The sequence below is a fragment of the Balaenoptera borealis genome (assembly GCF_965194805.1).
Source record: "Balaenoptera borealis genome assembly, chromosome: 1".
Taxonomy (NCBI): Eukaryota; Metazoa; Chordata; class Mammalia; order Artiodactyla; family Balaenopteridae; genus Balaenoptera; species Balaenoptera borealis.
The window spans coordinates 40360221-40380335 of NC_138860.1; the positions used below are offsets into that span (position 1 = coordinate 40360221).

A 20115-nucleotide genomic window follows, 5' to 3' on the forward strand; every position below is an offset into this window, starting at 1 on the left:
AGAGAAAAAAATACTGTATATCATCACTTCTAAGTGGAATCAAAAAAATAATACAAACGAATGTATATAGCAAAATAGAAACAGACTCACGGATATAGAAAACAAACTAGTGGTTACCAATGGGGAAGGGGAGGTGGGAGGGGACACATTAGGGGTATGGGGTTAAGAGATACAGACTACTATGTATTAATTAGATAAGAAACAACGCTGTATTGTATAGCACAGGGAATTATAGCCATTATTTTGTAATAAATTGAATGGATTATAATCCGTAAAAATACTGAATCACTATGCTGTACACCTGAAACTAATATAATGTTGTAAATCAACTATACTTCAATAAAATTATATCAGTCTTAATTCTAATTCCTCAAATTCTTTAATCAATAAAAATGACTTGTAATGATATATCTAAAACTTCCAATTCTTTTAAAAACTTTTAGCTGCTACCAAGGGAAGAATTAAGACAAAGAGAAGAGAGAAAAGGAGTAAATGGCGAAAAGAAAGAAAAGTAGGTAATTGTGAATAATTTAATATAAGAGTAAAATTTGGCTATTAGAATAATCTGCTCTTTCTTCCTAATTAAGGAAAACAAAATCTATACAGGGAACTTTGAAGAGATGTAAGGGAAGGAGTGGTTAACATGGTAGTTAACATGGAGCTAACCTAATAGTGTTCTTTTTCTTTTCAAATACTGTAATCACTCCTTATCTGAAGTTTCACTTTCTGAGGTTTCAGTTACCTGCAGTACACTGTGGTCCAAAAATACTAAATGGAAAATTCCATAAATAAACAACATACATTTTAAATTGTGTGTCCATTCTGAGTAGCATAATGAAATCTCACACTGTCCTGCTCTGTCCACCCCTCGATGTGAATCATCTCTTTGTCCAGCTAATCCACGCTGTATTTGCTACCCATACATTAGTCACTTAGTAGCCATCTCAGTTATCAGATCACCGACTGTTGCAGTATTACAGTGCTTGTGTTCAAGTAACCTTATTTTACTTAATAATGGCCCCAAAGCCAAAGAGTAGTGATGCTGGCAATTCAGATATTCTCTTACTGTGCCTGATTTATAAATTATACTGTATCATAGGTATATATATATATATATATATATATAGGAAAAGACACAGTATATATAGGGTATGGTACTATCCCCGCTTTCGGGCATCCACTGGGGGACTTTGAACTATCCCCTGCAGATAAGGGGGGAATACTCTACTTAGAAAACTATACAGATAGTTAAAATACATTTGCAATTCTTTTGATTTTTTGATGTTAACATAGTTACTAAAATAGCATATGTGCTTTGAAAAATGTAAATAATACAGAGATAGATAAAAGGTGAATGGCCACACTCTTTTTATTCCACTTTCCTGGGGTTATCCTTCTTAAACATTTGTTACATATCCTTAGGTTCTTTCTCTAGCAATTGCAGAGAATGAAATAAATGAAATCGATATGTATATATGAATGTATAATGTTCTTATGTTACAGAAATAGATCACCAACTTGCTTCTCTAAATTTAATGTATTTAGTATAATAACATGCATACAAAAGAATATGTATAATATGCATAAAAGTTAGACATATAATAATAAAAATAACACTATGAACCTATTATTTAACTTAAGAACTAGAACATTACCAATGTTATATCTACCAGTATTATTCAATCTTCTTCCATTTACCTGACTACCTATCAGAAGTAATACTATCTAAACTTTGTCACCTCTTCCCGTACATTTTGATAGTAGTTTTAAAAATATATATATTTATTTATTTATTTGTTTACTTGGTTGCACCAGGTCTTAGTTGTAGCAGGCAGGCTCCTTAGTTGTAGCATGTGAACCCCTAGCTGCGGCATACATGTGGGATCTAGTTCCCTGACGAGGGATCTAACCTGGGCCCCCTGCATTGGGAGTGTGGAGTCCCAACCACTGCACCACCTCCCTTGATAGTAGTTTTATTACAAATGTATGTATCTATAAACATTATTTTTAGTTTGCCTAGTTTTGAGCTTTATAAAAATAGTATCATATCATATATAGTTTTCTGTGTCTAGATTTTTCACAAAATATTTTGTTTGTATGATTTATCTTTTCATATAGCTGTATTTCATAAATTTATGAAATTATGAAACTGCTGTATAATATTTCATTGTTTGAATAAAGCACAATTTATTTATCCATTGTCCCATGAATGGACATTTCGGATGTCTCTGATTTTTTTTTTATTACAAACAATTCTACTATGAATATGTTATACATTTTTCCTGGTGCTCATGTGTAAATTTCTTTAGATTACATATCTAAGAATGAAATTGCTAAATTGTAAGGTACGCACAATGTGATACGCACAGTGTTGTTTGTGTTAAACACAATGTGTGTTCAGACTGCTGAGATTCTAGGGTTGTTGTTATTATACTTTAATATAACTTATCCTTGTCTAACACATTTAATTTGGTTGTTCAAATCATTTATTGTCTTACTGATATTTTATCTGCTTTTTCTACCAATTACAAAAGTGTTTTAAAATCTTTCATTTTGTTTGTGGATTTGTCTATTTCTTGTACTTCTTTGCAATGTTTGCTTCTTATATTTTGAAGCTGTGTTATTAGGTATATTTAAATTTTGAATTATTAACTCTTCTGGTGAATTTTACCTTTTATTATTATGGATTTACTTTCTTTATCTCAAGTAATATTTGTTACCTTAAAGTCAATTTTATCTGATAATAATATAGCTACACCAACTTTTAGGGGGGGATTAGGGGTTCATGTTTGTTTGGTATGTTTTTTTCCATTCTTTTATTTTCAGCTTTTCTGTATTTTTAATTTTAGATGTCTCTTGTAAACAACATATAGTTGGGTTTTCTTTTCTCATCCAGTCTGACACTCTTCATTTTTTAAAAATCTGGCCGTTAAGAATTAATATAATTACTGATATATTTCTGTTACACCTACCATTATACTATGTACTTTCTATTTCTCCCACTTACTCTGTATTTTTTTTCCTTTTTGCCTTCTTTTTAATATATTTTCTATTTCATTTTTTCCTTTAATTTGGGTTTCTTTTAATATTGGTTATCCTATAAATGATAACATACATCCTTGATTTATCAAAGACTCATGTTAGTTGGCACTTTTAACTTCCACTTAGATGAGGGAAGGATCTTAGAACACTTTCACTCCTTTACCCTCCTCCTGACTTTTACACCGTTGTATCATATATTTTAATTCTACATAACTTTCAAATTCCAGAAAATAGTATCCCCCTAAGTCAGAAGCTAATTCATTAGAGTAAATACTTTTATTTTAAAAATGAAAGAAATGAACTTTCAAGTCAAGAAATTAGAAAAAGAACAACTAAAACACAACTGAAAGGAATATGGGAGAAAAAAATAGTAATGATAAAACCTTTAGCAACTTTTAAGAGACAGGAAAAATAGACTGTAAGTTAATCCAAGAGCTGAATTTTTGAAAAATGCCAATAAAATGGTCAAACCTTGACAAACCTATTAAAAATAAAGAAAATACAAACAAAAGTAAAACGGGGATAGATATATCAATAGATACATAGCTCTAAACACTTAAAGAGAATAATATGAACAACACTATGCTAAGGTATGAGTATTGATCTGTCCACAACACAGTTACACAGGAAATGTAAGTTTATTTTTCTATAATTCATCTCATTTTCTTCTTGAAGCCCTAGCTTATTGGAGAGGATGGAAACCTGATCTCAGCCAGTTTGGAATTTCTTCCTTTGAGTTAAGGAAGGGGACAGGTAGAGGGGTGAGGACGTGGGAGGTGGTCTTTGTGTTTCCAAGACATGGGTGAGGGGAAGATACTCACCTGGTCCTCAATGTTATCTGTTCACACAGGTATCTTCTGAGATGTCCGTCATTCAGTCTGGTCCTCAGTCATTGATCCACGCCATTTGCGACTGAGATGCCTTCATTCCTGTCTGCCTAGTCCTTTCAGGTATGGTGGCTCTCTCCCTGTTACATCCACGTCACATGTAGGAGCATGGGCATAATTCTGCTCCTCACTGCCATGCAGGGGTACTAAATGCAAGACTATATAAAGCCTGGTCAGCATAATCTCCCCTCCCAGTCATTTCTTCTCTGATATCATGTGACTACCGCAAGGCTCAGAGTACAGCTTCTCTTTTCCCCTGCCTTAGGTTACTCATATTTGTGTGGATTTTTACTACTTCCCTGGTACTCTGTGAATCAGGATACAGGGCCTATCTTTTGGGGATTTATCAATGTCTATATTCTTATTACTTCCCCACAATATCCTCTTCTTCCTTAGTCTGGGGAAATTTCTTTCTAGTCTCGTTGTAGCTCAGGGTGAGGTTCTAGGGAGGTGAGATTGAGTCTAGTTCTTTCCAGTTATATTTCTCCCAAATATTTTATCTATATATGGAACCTTCTCTATTTCCGTAATGGCTTACATTTTTAGAAATCAAGTTCAAGAAGACTTCTTTTTTTCTGTTTACTACCCTGGTTTATCCCTTCCCTAAAACAACAAGCTCGCAACTGCCTAGCTGCTTAAAAGGAGTATGGGAGGAGGGATAAGGAAAAAAATGAACTAATAGGTGAAAAAAACTTAATATTTCAAAAATATCCTGTCACATAAAAACTTGTTGAGATGACAAATTTGTGGAATAATATTTGCTAATATCAAACACTTACGATGTACCATTGTTTTAAGAACTTTACGTCTGTCAATCTAATCATCACAATAATAATTAAATAGGTATCATTACTATTCTGATTTTACAGATAAAGAAACTGAGATACAGAGATGTCAAGTAACTTAACTAAGTTTTGTTCAGTAGTGTCAGAACTTGTACTCAAACCCAAGAAGTCTGTCTCTGTAGTCCACTTTCTAAACTACTATGTCTTTGGTTCTCAAGTGACTCCCCAAGGAACATATGGAAATGCATAGGGAGTATGATTTAGTTTTTATAAAGACTGAAGAAAGTTACTGGCATTTAGTGAATAAAGACCCAAAATGTTAAATGTACTGTAGTGTGAGGATGGTCCTGAACAATAAAGAATCGACCCATCCAAAATGTAGATAGAACTTCTATTGAGAAACACTACACTGTACTGTACTACCTCTAAATTGCCAAGATTGACTCAAGAAATTAAAAAAAAATTCATATTGATGACTATTCATGATAGAAGTTATAAATGTTATTAAAAAGTTGATAGGCAGATTTTCTACTTAGTTTTTCTTTAAGATTTTCAGGGAATAAGTGAGTTTCATAATATATATAATAATCTCTTCTAGAATATGAAAGGATATAGAATGCCTCTTTTTTTTAAATTTTTTATTTCTTTTAACATCTTTGTTGGAGCATAATTGCTTTACAATGTTATGTTAGTTTCTGCTGTATAACAAAGTGAATCAGCTATACGTATACATATATCCCCATATCCCCTCCCTCTTGCGTCTCCCTCCCACCCTCCTTATCCCCCCCCTCTAGGTGGTCACAAAGCAGCAAGCTGATCTCCCTGTGCTATGCGGCTGCTTCCCACTAGCTCTTTACATTTGGTAGTGTATATATGTCAATGTCACTTTCTCACTTCATCCCAGGTTACCCTTCCCCCTCCCTGTGTCCTCAAGTCTATTCTCTACATTTGCGTCTTTATTGCTGTCCTGCCCCTAAGTTCTTCAGAACCATTTTCTTTTTAGATTCCATATATATGTGTTAGCATACAGTATTTGTTTTTCTCTTTCTGACTTACTTCACTCTGTATGACAGACTCTAGGTCCATCCACTTCACTACAAATAACTCAATTTCATTTCTTTTTATGGCTGAGTAATATTCCATTGTATATATGTGCCACATCTTCTTTATCCATTCATCTGTTGATGGACACTTAGGTTGCTTCCATGTCCTGGCTATTGTAAATAGTGCTACAATAGAATGCCTTTTAATTGATTTTATGAAGCTTATAAAACACAAATTAGATTTTTAGAAATATTGCTAGAGACAAAGGGGGACATTTCATTATGATAAAAGCATCAATATATATCTGGAAGATATAACAATTATAAATGTATTCACACTGAAGTGGGTTGAATAGTATCCTCCCCAAAATTCAGGTCCACCCAGAACCTCAGAATGTGACCTTACTTGGAAACAGAGTCTTTGCAGATGTAATTATTTAAGATCATACTGGAATGGGGGAGGGGGAGGGACCTAAATCCAATGACTGGTGATGTTATAAGAAGAGGAGAAAGAATACATAAATGAATAAGGAAGAAGACCATGTGACTGCCAAGGCAGTGATAGGAGTTATGCTGTGCCCAAGCTAAGGAACATGTGGGGGCACGAGAGGCTTGAAGAGGCAAGGTAGGGTTCATCCCTAGAGCCTGCAGAGGGAATATTGGCTCTGCCAAGTCTGATTTTGGACTTCTAGCTTCCAGAACTGTGAGAGAATAAATTTCTGTTGTTTTAAGCCACTTAGTTTTTGATAATTTGTTATGACAGCCCAGGAAACTAATACACCTAATAACAGAGCCCCAAGATACATGAAACAACAACTTACAGAATTGAAAGGAGAAATAGACCGTTCAAATTGTTGGGAAATATCAGTATCCTACTTTTAATAATTGATGGAAAAAATAGACAGAAAATCAGTAAGGATATGGAAGACTTGAACAACACTATCAACCAGCTTGACATAAAAATATATCTATATAACACTTCACTCACAGCAGCAGAATACAAGCTCATAAATTATTCTCCATAAATGTAAAAGGATTGAAACCACTCAAAGTATGTTTCTCTGATCACAGTAGAATTAAAGTAGAAAAATCAACAATAGAAAGAAATTTAGGGGATCTCCAAATATTTGGAAATTTTAAAACACACTATAAAATAACCCATGGGTCAAAAATGAAATCACAAGGGAAATTAGAAATTATTTTAAGCTTAAAAGAATATAAAAATTTATGGACTGCAGCTAAAGCAATGCCAAGAGGGAAACTTATAGCTTTAAATGCCTGTATTAGAAAAGCAACAGGTGTCAAGTCAACAATCTAAGCTTTTACCTAAGGAAACTAAAACACAAAGAGCAAATAACCCAAAGCAAGCAGAAAGAAGAAAATGATAAAGATCAAAGCCAAACATTAATGAAATAAAAACCAAAAGAAAGTATAGAAAATCAGTGAAACCAAAGGTCATTTCTTTGAAACAACAAACTGATTTTTGAGCAACGAAATTCATAAACCTTTAGCTATTCTGATCAAGAAAGAAAGGAAAGAAAAAACACAAAATAAGGAATGAAAGATAGGGCATGATTACTGACCATATAGAAACTAAAAGTATTATGAGAATATTATGAATGACTTTGTGCCAACAAATTAGACAGTTTAAATGGAGAAATTTTTATCAAGATGCAAATAACAAAACTAAGTCAAGAGAAAATAGAAAATCTGACTAGAACAAAATAGCAAGTAAAGAAAATGAATTGGTAATTAAAAATCTTCTCACAAGGAAAAGTGCAGGCCCAGATGGCTTCCCTGGTGAATTCTACCTAACATTTAATGAGGAAAGATTACCAGTCCTACAAAAATGTTTTCAGAAAATAAAAGAGAAACAGTTCCCAATGCACTTATGAGACCACTACTACCCAGATATCAAAATCAGTCAAACACATCACAAGAAAATTGCAGAGCAATTATTCCTCATGAATGTATACACAAAATTTGTTAATGAAATACTAGGAAACTGAATCTAGCAGTGTTTAAAAAGGATTATACACTGTGTTCCAGGAATGCAGGTTTAGTACCCTCAAATCAATTAATGCAATATACCATATTAATCAAATAAACAACAAAAACCAGATTATCATGCCAGTAGACACAGAAAAAGAATCTGATGAAATCCAACACCCATTAATGATAAACACTTTCAACACACTAGGGATAGAAGGGAACTTCCTCAAACTGATAAAAGGTATTACATGCTTAATCATACTTTTTGATGAAAGACAATGTTTCCCCCGCAAAGATGCTTTCTCCCCTAAGGTTGGGAAAAAAGCAAAGATGTCTCACATTTCAATATGTGCTTGTGGTTCTAGCTAGTGCAGTGAAGCAAGAAAATTAAGTCATGCATATTGGAAAGAAAGACCTAAAACTTTATTTGTGTACATGTTCCTGAATATAGACAATCCTAAGTAATCTAAAGAAATAAATAAACTACTAGAATAAACAAGTTTAGCAAGATCAGTATAAAAAAATCAATTGTATTTCTATATGTTAGCAATGAATTGTACAACAATAAAATTTAAAAAACAATTCCATTCCCATTAGCATCAGAAAGAATAAAATATATAGGAATAAACTTAACAAAAGAAGTGCAAGACATGCATTTCTGAAAGAAATGAAAGAAGATCTAAATAAATTGAAATATTCTATGTTCATAGATTAGAAGACTCAATATTGTTAAAATGGCCATTCTTCCCAATTTGATCTATAGATTCAATGCAATCCCTACTAAGGTTCCAGCAAGATTTTTTGTATAAATTGACAAGCTGATCCTAAAATTTGTATGGAATTTCAAAGGACCTAGAATAGTTAAGATGACCTTGAAAAGAACAAAGATTGAGCACTATTCGATTTTAAAACTTATGAAGCAACAGTAATCAAGATAGTGTGGTACTGGCATAAGGATAGACATATAGATCAATGAAACAGAATTGAGTCCAAGAATAAACCCTTACATTTATGGCCAGTTGATTTTTGACAAGCATGCCAAGGTAATTCAATGGGAGAAATGACAGTGTTTTCAACAGATGGTTCTGGGACAATATCCATGTGCCAACAAAACAAAACAAAACAAAACAAAACAAAACTTAAATCCTTACCTCATGCCATATGCAAAATTTAACTGAAAATGGATCATAAGTTTAAATATAAGACCTAAAACTGTAAAACTTCTAGAAGATGACAAGCAAAATACTTTTGTGACTTTGAATTGGATAAATATTTGTTGGATATGACAAGAAAAACATGATACATAAAAGAAAAATTAATAAATTTGACTTCATAAAAATTAAAAACAACTGCTCTTTAAAAGACACCATTAAGGAAATGAAAAGACAAGCCACAGACTGGGAGAAAATATTTGTAAATCATATATCTGATAGAGGACTTATATCTGAATATATAAAGAACTCTTACAATTTTTTTTTTTTTACAAATTTTATAATAAGAAAACAAATAATCCAGTTTTTTAAATGAATGAAATATTTGAATAGACCTTTAACCGAAGAAAACATACAGTGGCTAATATGTACATAAAAGATGCTCCACAACATTAGCTTTTAGGGAAATGCAAATGAAAACAACAATGAGATGTCACTACACAGCCACTAGAATGACTATCATGTAAAAGATTGATGATACCAAGGGTTGGCTGGTAAGGAAAGGGAGAAACTAGAACCCTCATATTTTGCTGGTGGGAATGTGAAATTGTTCAGCCACTTTAGAATACAGTTTGGCATTTTCTTAAAAAATTAAACATAAACTTACCATTGGGCCCAGCAATTCTATTCCTATATATCCATCCAAGAAAAACATAAATATATGTATACACAAAGACTTATATGTGACTATTCACAGCAGTGTTACTTATAATAGGCAGAGATTGGAAACAATCCAATTTCCCATCAGGGGACAATGAGGGAAAAACACTGTCCTTCCACATGCAAAAGACATTTTACCCCTCTCAGCTTTCATTGTTTTCTTTTTTTTTAACCCCTCTACGTTTTAGTTTCTTCATCTGAAAAGTAATATTAGAAACTTCTGCCTGAGATCTAAAATATCTGAGTAGAATTTCTAATATTCCTGGGTCCAAATGCCTGGTTTTAGTGAAAGTAGAAACAAAACTCAAGTTCATAATATTTCCTTGTTAGCATAGGTACAAGTATGATGGTGACATTGATTAAAATACAAAATTAAACTACTGTATTTTCCAACTAATGGGGCACAATATTCTTGTAAAAACGAAGCAAGCTTTGGGCAGTTCTGTTGTCCTGGGCTTTCTTACTTTTCTTTTTTAGCAATTGCTGACTAGGAAAGTAGAAACCAACATAGAGAGGGGAGAAAGAATATCTAGAGTGTGAGTGTAAAGTGTGATTGGGATTGTAGAGATAGAGAGATAGAGAACAACGTATATGTCCAGCCCCTCTGTATTCCAGGGTGTTCACATACATGCCGTGAACTGGGAAATTGGCATATTCCATAAATTGAGGGGTTTATATTTTTATTCTCATTTTCTAAATTGAGCATGCTATATATACGCTATAGAGGTGGTCATTTAAAAAAGCCATCCCATGGGTTAGATGTTTAAATGCCTTGTATGGAATTAGCAGAGCACTATTTATGTCATTGATAACATTTGTTGATACCATCATCTCCATTTTTCAGCTGAAGAAACAAATTCAAAATGGTTGTGAGTTCAGGACTGAGTGATGCACCCAGAGCTGGCAGCGCTGGAAATGAAAACCCAGAGCACCTTTACTACTATCTGATTCCCTGCTGAGACTCTTTTAAATGAAATTCACAATTTCTAATAGGGAAAGCAGAGGCTGTAGGAGGAAGAAGGTGGTCCAGGTGGAGTCTTTACATTCTCTCTCTCTCTCTCTCTCTCTCTCTCTCTCTCTCTCTCTCTCTCTCTCTCTCTCCCTCTCTCTGGTTCTGGTGATCTGGGCATTCTGTTCTGTTCCAGGATCATAATGACTCCTACAACAGTCCAGCCCCTTTGGGATTTGAGGGGACTACAGCTTTTAGGCCCCTATTTCTTGGTCAGTGCTTGACTGAACATTAGAATCACCTGGGGAATATTTTAAAAATCATCCCCAACAGGCCACACCTGAAACCAGTGAATTAAGCTAGGCTGTCCTGCAACGGGACCGAGGCATCAATATATTTTAGAGCTCTCAGGTGATTTCAATGTGCAGCCAAAGTTGAGAACCACTTCCTCTAGGTCAGTACTTCTCAAACTTAAAATATTACTCATCTAGGGATCTTAAATGCAGGTCTCAAGATGGGGCTCAAGATTCTGCGTATCTAGCAAGCTCTCAGATGATGTCTCTGATGGTGGTCTGACTACTACACTTTAGGTAGCAAGAATCGAGACTACAGCAGTGATTCACAAGCCATCAAACCACTAGGGAAACTTGGAATAAACAGAAACATCAGTGCCTCACTCCAACCCATTAAAAACAACTTCCTCTGTTGGGTATAATTTTTGTTGTTTATGGACCTCTTGAGATGAACAAATCACCACCAACAAATTCCAAGTAATCCAGGCAGCCTGAGGATGGATGATACATGTGACCCTACTGCCTCCTAAGATGTTTCAAGCCTGTTTACCCTGTGTGGTCATGACATCTAAGAAAGAGCACTTACTTCCTTAGCTGAGGGTGATCCATAACCTGACCCACATAGGATGTAGACATCTCCTTCTGGACTTGGGAGACCTGAACTATGTAATTTTGGCCAGTACTCTTGAACTCTCCATGCTTTAGTTACCTTCTCTTTCTACCTCCCCCCTCCCCACAGCCCCTGTGTCTCATGGAGGTACTATGAGAGTAAATGACACAGGACAAGGAGTTGGGGTGGAGGTGGAGGGCAGAAAAAGGAGAATCACATGACAAACGATGTGATGAGAGTTCGTTGCCCGGACTGTCCGGCTCTGGTTTGGCAGTTCCTTGCCAGCACAACTTCTGCACTGGATCCACTTTCCCGCCATCTGACCGTGCTTCTGGGAGAGGCCCCACCTCACTGTGACTCGGAGTTTTGTGGGGGCCAGGCGTCCAAGAGGATTGAGGTTTGCTTGATACGTGGCATGTGCGAGACTCCTGAGGATGACTCCAGAACTGTGGGCCTCTGGCATCCAGGTCATTGAGGGACTGGAAGACTGCAGACTACATTCCCAAATCCATTGCCAGCTGGTCTAAATATGGGATTTATTAAGATATATACCCAAGAGTGGAATTGCTGGATCAAACGTCCTCTCCACCAGGAAGCCTACACAAGCCCCAGAACCAACCTTACCCACTGGGGGCAGACACCAAAAACAATGGGAACTATGAACCTGTACCCTGTGAAAAGGAGACCCCAAACACAGTAAGTTAAGCAAAATGAGAAGACAGAGAAATAAGCAGATGAAGGAGCAAGGTAAAAACCCACCAGACCAAAAAAATGAAGAGGAAATAGGCAGCCTACCTGAAAAAGAATTCAGAGTAATGATAGTAAAGATGATCCAAAATCTTAGAAATAGAATGGAGAAAGTACAAGAAATGTTTAACAAGGACCTAGAAGAACTAAAGAGCAAACAAACAATGATGAGCAATACAGTAAATGAAATTATAAATTCTCTAGAAGGAATCAATAGCAGAATAAATGAGGCAGAAGAACAGATAAGTGACCTGGAAGATTAAATAGTGGAAATAACTACCATACAGCAGAATAAAGAAAGAAGAATGAAAAGAATTGAGGACAGTCTCAGAGACCTTTGGGACAACATTAAACATATCAACATTCAAATTATAGGGGTCCCAGAAGAAGAAGAGAAAAAGAAAGGGTCTGAGAAAATATTTGAAGAGATTATAGTTGGAAACTTCCCTAACATGGGAAAGGAATAGTCAATCAAGTTCAGGAAATGCAAAGAGTTACATACAGGATAAATCTAAGGAGAAACATGCCAAGACACACATTAATCAAACTATCAAAAATTAAATACAAAGAAAAAATATTAAAAGCACCATGGGGAAAGCCACAAATAACATACAAGGGAATCCCCATAAGGTTAACAGCTGACCTTCCAGCAGAAACTCTACAAGCCAGAAGGGAGTGGCAGGACATATTTAAAGTGATGAAAGGGAAACACCTACAACCAAGATTATGCTACCTAGCAAGGACCTCATTCAGATTTGATGGAGAAATTAAAATCTTTACAGACAAGCAAAAGTTAAGAGAATTCAGCACCACCAAACCAGCTTTACAACAAATGCTAAAGGAACTTCTCTAGGCAGGAAACACAAGAGAAGGAAAAGACCTACAAAAACAAAGCCAAAACAATTAAGAAAATGGTAGTAGGAACATACATATCTATAATCACCTTAAATGTAAATGGATTAAACACTCCAACCAAAAGACACAGACTGGCTGAATGGATACAAAAACAAGACCCATATATATGCTGTCTACAAGAGACCCACTTCAGACCTAGGGACACATACAGACTGAAAGTGAGGGGATGGAAAAAGATATTCCATGTAAATGGAAATCAAAAGAAAGCTGGAGTAGCAATTCTCATATCAGACAAAATGGACTTTAAAATAAAGACTATTACAAGAGACAGAGAAGGACAGTACATAATGATCAAGGGATCAATCCAAGAAGAAGATATAACAATTATAAATATTTATGCATCCAACATAGGAGCACCTCAATACATAAGGCAAATGTTAACGGCCATAAAAGGGAAATCAGCAGTAACACAATCACAGTAGGGGACTTTAACACCCCACTTTCACCAATGGACAGATCACCCAAAATGAAAATAAGTAAGGAAACATAAGCTTTAAATGACACATTAAGCAAGATGGACTTAATTGATATTTATAGGACATTCCATCCAAAAACAACAGAATACACTTTCTTCTCAAGTGCTCATGGAACATTCTCCAGGATAGACCATATCTTGGGACACAAATCAAGCCTTGGTAAATTTAAGAAAATTGAAATCATATCAAGTATCTTTTCCGACCACAGCACCATGAGGCTAGATATCAATTACAGGAAAAAAACTGTAAAAAATACAAACACATGGAGGCTAAACAATAGGTTACTAAATAACCAAGACATCGCTGAAGAAATCAAAGAGGAAATCAAAAAATACCTAGAATCAAATGACAGTGATTTGACCCAAAACCTGTGGGATGCAGCAAAAGCAGTTCTAGGAGGGAAGTTTATAGCAATACAATCCTACCTCAAGAAACAAGAAAAATCTCAAGTAAACAACCTAACCTTACACATAAAGCAATTAGAAAAAGAAGAACAAAAAAAAAATACAAACCAAAGTTAGCAGAAGGAAAAAAAATCATAAAGATCAGATCAGAAATAAATGAAAAAAACAAAGAAAAAAAAAGAAAGAAATGAAAAAGAAATGAAGGAAACAATAGCAAAGATCAATAAAACTAAAAGCTGGTTCTTTGAGAAGATAAACGAAATTGATAAACCATTAGCCAGACTCATCAAGAAACAAAGGGAGAAGACTCAAATCAACAGAAGTAGAAATGAAAAAGGAGAAGTAACAACTGACACTGCAGAAATACAAAGGATCGTGAGAGAGTACTACAAGCAACTATATGCCAATAAAATGGACAACCTGGAAGAAATGGACAAATTCTTAGAAAAGCACAACCTTCTGAGACTGAACTGGGAAGAAATAGAAAATATAAACAGACCAATCACAAGCACTGAACTTGAAACTGTGATTAAAAATCTTCCAACAAACAAAAACCCAGAACCAGATGGCTTCACGGGTGAATTCTATCAAACATTTAGAGAAGAGTGAACACCTGTCCTTCTCAAACTCTTCCAAAATATAGCAGAGGGAGGAACAGTCCCAAAATCATTCTACGAGGCCACCATCACGCTGATACCAAAACCAAACAAAGATGTCACAAAAAAAGAAAACTACAGGCAAATATCACTGATGAACAGAGATGCAAAAATCCTCAACAACATACTAGCAAACAGAACACAACAGCACATTAAAAGGATCAAACACCATGATCAAGTGGGGTTTATCCCAGGAATGCAAGGATTCTTCAATATACGCAAATCAGTCAATCAGTGTGATACACCATATTAACAAATTGAAGGAGAAAAACCATATGATAATTTCAATAGATGCAGGAAAAGCTTTCGAAAAAAGTCAACACCCATTTATGATAAAAATTCTCCAGAAAGTAGGCATAGAGGGAACTTACCTCAACATAATAAAGGCCATATATGACAAACCCACAGCCAACATCATTCTCAATGGTGAAAAACTGAAACCATTTCCACTAAGATCAGGAACAAGACAAGGTTGCCCACTCTCACCACTATTATTCAGCATAGTTTTGGAAGTTCTAGCCACAGCAATCAGAGAAGAAAAAGAAATAAAAGGAATACAAATTGGAAAAGAAGTAAAACTGTCACTGTTTGCAAATGACATGATACTATACTTGAGAATCTATACTTGAGAATCTGCAAGATGCTACCAGAAAACTACTATAGCTAATCAATGAATTTGGTAGAGTAGCAGGATACAATATTAATGCACAGAAATCTCTTGCATTCCTATACACTAATGATGAAAAATCTGAAAGGGAAATTAAGGAAACACTCTGATTTACCATTGCAACAAAAAGAATAAAATACCTAGTAATAAATGTACCTAAGGAGACACAAGACCTATATGCAGAAAACTATAAGACACTGATGAAAGAAATTAAAGATGATACAAGCAGATAGAGAGATATACCATGTTCTTGGATTGGAAGAATCAACATTGTGAAAATGATTATACTACCCAAAGCAATCTACAGATTCAGTGCAATACCTATCAAACTACCAACAGCATTTTTCCCAGAATTAGAACAAAAATTTGCAAAATTTGTATGGGAACACAAAAGACCCCAAATATCCAAAGCAATCTTGAGAAAGAAAAACTGAGATGGAGGAATCAGGCTCCTGGACTTCAGACTATACTACAAAGCTACAGTAATCAAGACAATATGATACTAGCACAAAAACAGAAATATAAATCAATGGAACAAGGTAGAAAGCCCAGAGAAAAACCCACGCACATAGGGTCACCTTATTTTTGATAAAGGAGGCAAGAATATACAATGGAGAAAAGACAGCCTCTTCAATAAGTGGTGGTGGGAAAACTGGAGAGCTACATGTAAAAGAATGAAATTAGAACACTGCCTAACACCATACACAAAAATAAGCTCAAAATGGATTAAAGACCTAAATATAAGGCCAGACACAATAAAACTCTTAGAGGAAAACATAGGAAGAACACTCTTTGACATAAATCACAGCAAGATCCTTTTTGACCCACCTCCTAGCGAAATGGAAATAAAAACAAAAATAGACAAATGGGACCTAATGAAACTTAAAAGCTTTAGCACTGCAAAGGAAACCATAAACAAGACGAAAAGACAACCCTCAGAATGGGAGAAAATATTTGCAAATGAAGCAACAGACAAAGGATTAATCTCCGAAATATACAAGCAACTTATGCAGCTTAATATCAAAAAGCAAACAACCCATTCCAAAAATGAGCAGACCTAAATAGACATTTCTCCGAAGAAGATATACAGATTGTCAACAAACACATGAAAGGATGCTCAACATCCCTAATCATTAGAGAAATGCAAATCAAAACTACAATGAGGTATCACCTCACACCGGTCAGAATGGCCATCATCAAAAAATCTACAAACAATAAATACTGGAGAGGGTGTGGAGAAAAGGGAACCCTCTTGCACTGTTGGTGGGAATATAAATTGATACAGCCACTATGGAGAACAGTATGGAGGTTCCTTAAAAAACTAAAAATAGAACTACCATATGACTCAGCAATCCCACTACTGGGCATATACCCTGAGAAAACCATAATTCAAAAAGAGTCATGTACCACAGTGTTCATTGCAGCACTATTTACAATAGCGAGGACATGGAAGCAACCTAAATGTCCATCGACAGGTGAATGGATAAAGAAGATGTGGCACATATATACAATGGACTATTACTCAGCCATAAAAAGAAACGAAATTGAGTTATTTGTAGTGAGGTGGATGGACCTAGAGTCTGTCATACAGAGTGAAGTAAGTCAGAAAGAGAAAAACAAACACCTTATGCTAACACATATATATGGAATCTAAAAAAAAATGATTCTGAGGAACCTAGGGGCAGAACAGGAATAAAGACGCAGACGTAGGGAATGGACTTGAGGACACGGGGAGGGTGAAGGGTAAGCTGGGACGAAGCGAGAGAGTGGCATGGACATATATACACTACCAAATGTAAAATAGATAGCTAGTGGGAAGCAGCCACATAGCACAGGGAGATCAGCTTGGTGCTTTGTGACCACCTAGAGGGGTGGGATAGGGAGGGTGGGAGGGAGACACAAGAGGGAGGAGATAGGGGATATATGTGTATGTATAGATGATTCACTTTGTTATACAGCAGAAACTAACACACCATTGTAAAGCAATCATACTCCAACAAAGATGTAAAAAAAAAACAAAACTCTGTGATGAGCTCTGTGCTAGTACAAAGAATGGGAGCTCCAAAGTGCCATGAAGTCCAGACACTGCTAGGGGGGGCAAAGGACGAACAGTTGCCCAGGACAAAGCAGAGGAGTCTCTTTGTCTTTGAGCTCTGATGCCTCCCTTTATACTCAGTGACCCTCATGCTCAGGCGCTTCTCCCCATGATTCCCCAAGGACCAAAGTGACCTCTCTCATAGTCCTTCCAGAATCTCTCCACTTGATTTACTTTATGGAGGTGGATGCCTCCCAGCCTGTCCCAGCCATTTGCATTTGACAGACGTATATTAGTGGTACAAGATTGAGCTATGAAATGGAGCAGGTGTTTTATGTGGCTGCAGTCAGATTTCAGTTGGGGCTGTAGTCGTCTGAAAGCATGATTGGGCTGGACCACCAAGATGGCTCCCTCACATGGCTGGCTGTTGAGGCTGGCTGTCATCTGGGAGCTCATCTGGGGCTGTCAACCAACATGTGGCCTGTCCATGAGACTTGAGCTTTTCACAGCATGGTGGCTTATTTCTGAGGGAGAGAGAGTGTTCCAAGGGCAAGCATTCCAGGCAGAAGTTACAAGGCTTGTGATGACTACCTTCGGATTTCCAGGATGTCACTTTTGCTTTATTCTATTGATCAAGTCACTATAGTCAGCCTACTTCAAGGGGAGGGGAATTAGACTCTATTTCTTGATGGTGTGTGACAAGACCACTTTGTAAAACAGCATGCTGGATGGGTGATATGGTTGTGACCATCTTTGGAAAATGGATAAAACTCTATAGAACCCTACCTAAAAATGTCAGCTCCCTGCCCTGATGCTTCCCATGTCCCTTTCCTGCTTTATTTTAAAAATCTCTAAGAATACATAGCAAATAGTAGGCACTCAATATGACAACTAATTCCAAAATACGTTGAGTGACTTATCAATCAAATAATAATATCTCAGGTGCTGTAATCGGCACAGGCGCTGTGCACCTAGTACAGTGCTTTGCCCTTTTAGAGCCTCAATACATGTGTGATGGATTACCAAACTTAAAAATGCGTAGAAAATAAAAACATCTCAGTGCCTAATAAAAACCAGTCACTGTCAAGAGCTTAGACTATAGCAGCATTCAATTTTCCTACAGTCCAACATTTCATACATTACACAGCCCTAAACCACTGTTTGTTTGAAGACTTTGGTCTTTCATACTTTAGCTGAGAGCCAGTGACTTCGATCTGTCATACAGCGGCAGAGCCACTGGGAAAAATGGCCTGCGCCCAGCCAAAGCCACAAAGCAGAGTGTTTGCGGACCAAGGTCTGTGGCATCAAAGAAAGCTAGGTGGTCAGGTTGGGGTGCCCCCCCGTCAGCTCAATCCTCTTAGCCCTGAGGGACTTGGGATGGGTATTGGGAGGTAAAGCACCTCTTTGTGCCTCCCATTTCCTCACCCTTTTCTCAATGGACTTTGCCTATGGCCTTTGGAAGCTAGGTCTTCCCATTGGATTCGGCTTTTGTATGTTTAAGTAGAAAAACTTTTCCCATGCTGTGTTCAAAAACATATTATCTTTATTCTTAACTTAGTTTATGGTTTAATTTTTAGTATTGAGATCAGTAATCAGTTTGGACTTATTCTGATATATACTGGAAGAGAATTTTAAAAATCTTTCCCAAATGTTTACCCAAATGTCCTGACACCATTTAATAATCTATCCTTTCCCACTGATTCATGATGCCATTTTTATCTTATACTTTTTAGTGGTTTTGAAGCAAGAGAACAACAAATCTATGTTTTAGAAAGAGTACTGATTGCAAGAGATAGGAGCAGCATACTTGCTGCTAGAGCCACATCAGATGTTAATTTGAGAAACACAAGGTGTTGGTCGGTTTGGAGCCTTTCCTCTGGGAGCGGGCACTGGTGCTGGGGTGGAGGGGCAGGGGAGGTTCAAGCAGAAAAGCTGAGCTCACAGTGTGGTCTGTGGACTTCCAGGGTCCAAGGCGCTTTCAGCGGCTCTGAGAGGTCAAACACATTTTCACAAAAATACTAAGAGGTTATTTTACTTTTTCACTGTGTTAACATTTGCACTGACAGTACAAAAGCAGCAGTGGGTTTTTACTTACCAGCAGTTTTCTGCTGATAACTTAGCATGAATCAAGGCAGTGGCACCAAACTGTGTTAATAACAGTCATTGTGTTCTTCACTGTCATGCACGCACAGTAAAAGAAAGAAAAAGGAAGAAAGAAAGCCAGTTTCAAGAAGAATGCTCTTGATGAGGCAGTAAAAAGCATTAATTTTATTAAATCTCCATCCTTGAGTATTCATCCTTTTAATATTCTGTGTGACAAAATGGGAACTGCACATAAAGCACTTCTGCGTGCTGAAGGACAGTGTTTTCTCAGGGAAAAGCACCGTGTGTTTGTTTGAGTTTCAAGCTGAAATAGCTGCTTTTTCACGGAACACCACATTTACTTCAGGGAAGGACTGACAAACATGGTTACCCAGCCTTGAGTATTTTCTCTTAAATGAATGAAGCAAGCTTGTCACTTCAAGGAAATAATCTGGCTGTATTTGTTGCCACTGACAAAATATGAGTGCTCAAGAAGAAATCAGAATTCTAGAAAACCTGTATCCACTACTCATTTTCCTCCTTTTTCTTACATCATGAGTTTGACAGTTTCCCTAAACTTAATGACTTTTCAGATGAGATTAATAGTGATATTAATGAATATGGATTTTTAAACATTGTATAATTAAGTGAGTTAACTTTT

At 36.2% G+C, this 20115-nt stretch overlaps 1 protein-coding gene across 7 annotated transcripts in view; it reads left to right on the plus strand.

The window, feature by feature from the left end:
- LOC309632836 (uncharacterized protein) overlaps positions 1–20115 on the plus strand; it is a 58784-nt gene that overhangs the window by 26824 nt on the left and 11845 nt on the right. For 4 of the 7 annotated variants that reach the window (XM_082400766.1, XM_082400767.1, XM_082400765.1 and 1 more), the window contains 2 exons: positions 444–511; positions 3893–3992. In XM_082400766.1, coding sequence (XP_082256892.1) covers positions 444–511; positions 3893–3938 — 114 coding nt within the window. In that variant the 3' untranslated portion in view covers positions 3939–3992. Of the gene's footprint in view, positions 1–443; positions 512–3892; positions 3993–10464; positions 18446–20115 lie in introns of those variants that run through there. The other 3 variants (XR_014247082.1, XR_014247083.1, XR_014247084.1) reach the window with 2 other exon arrangements.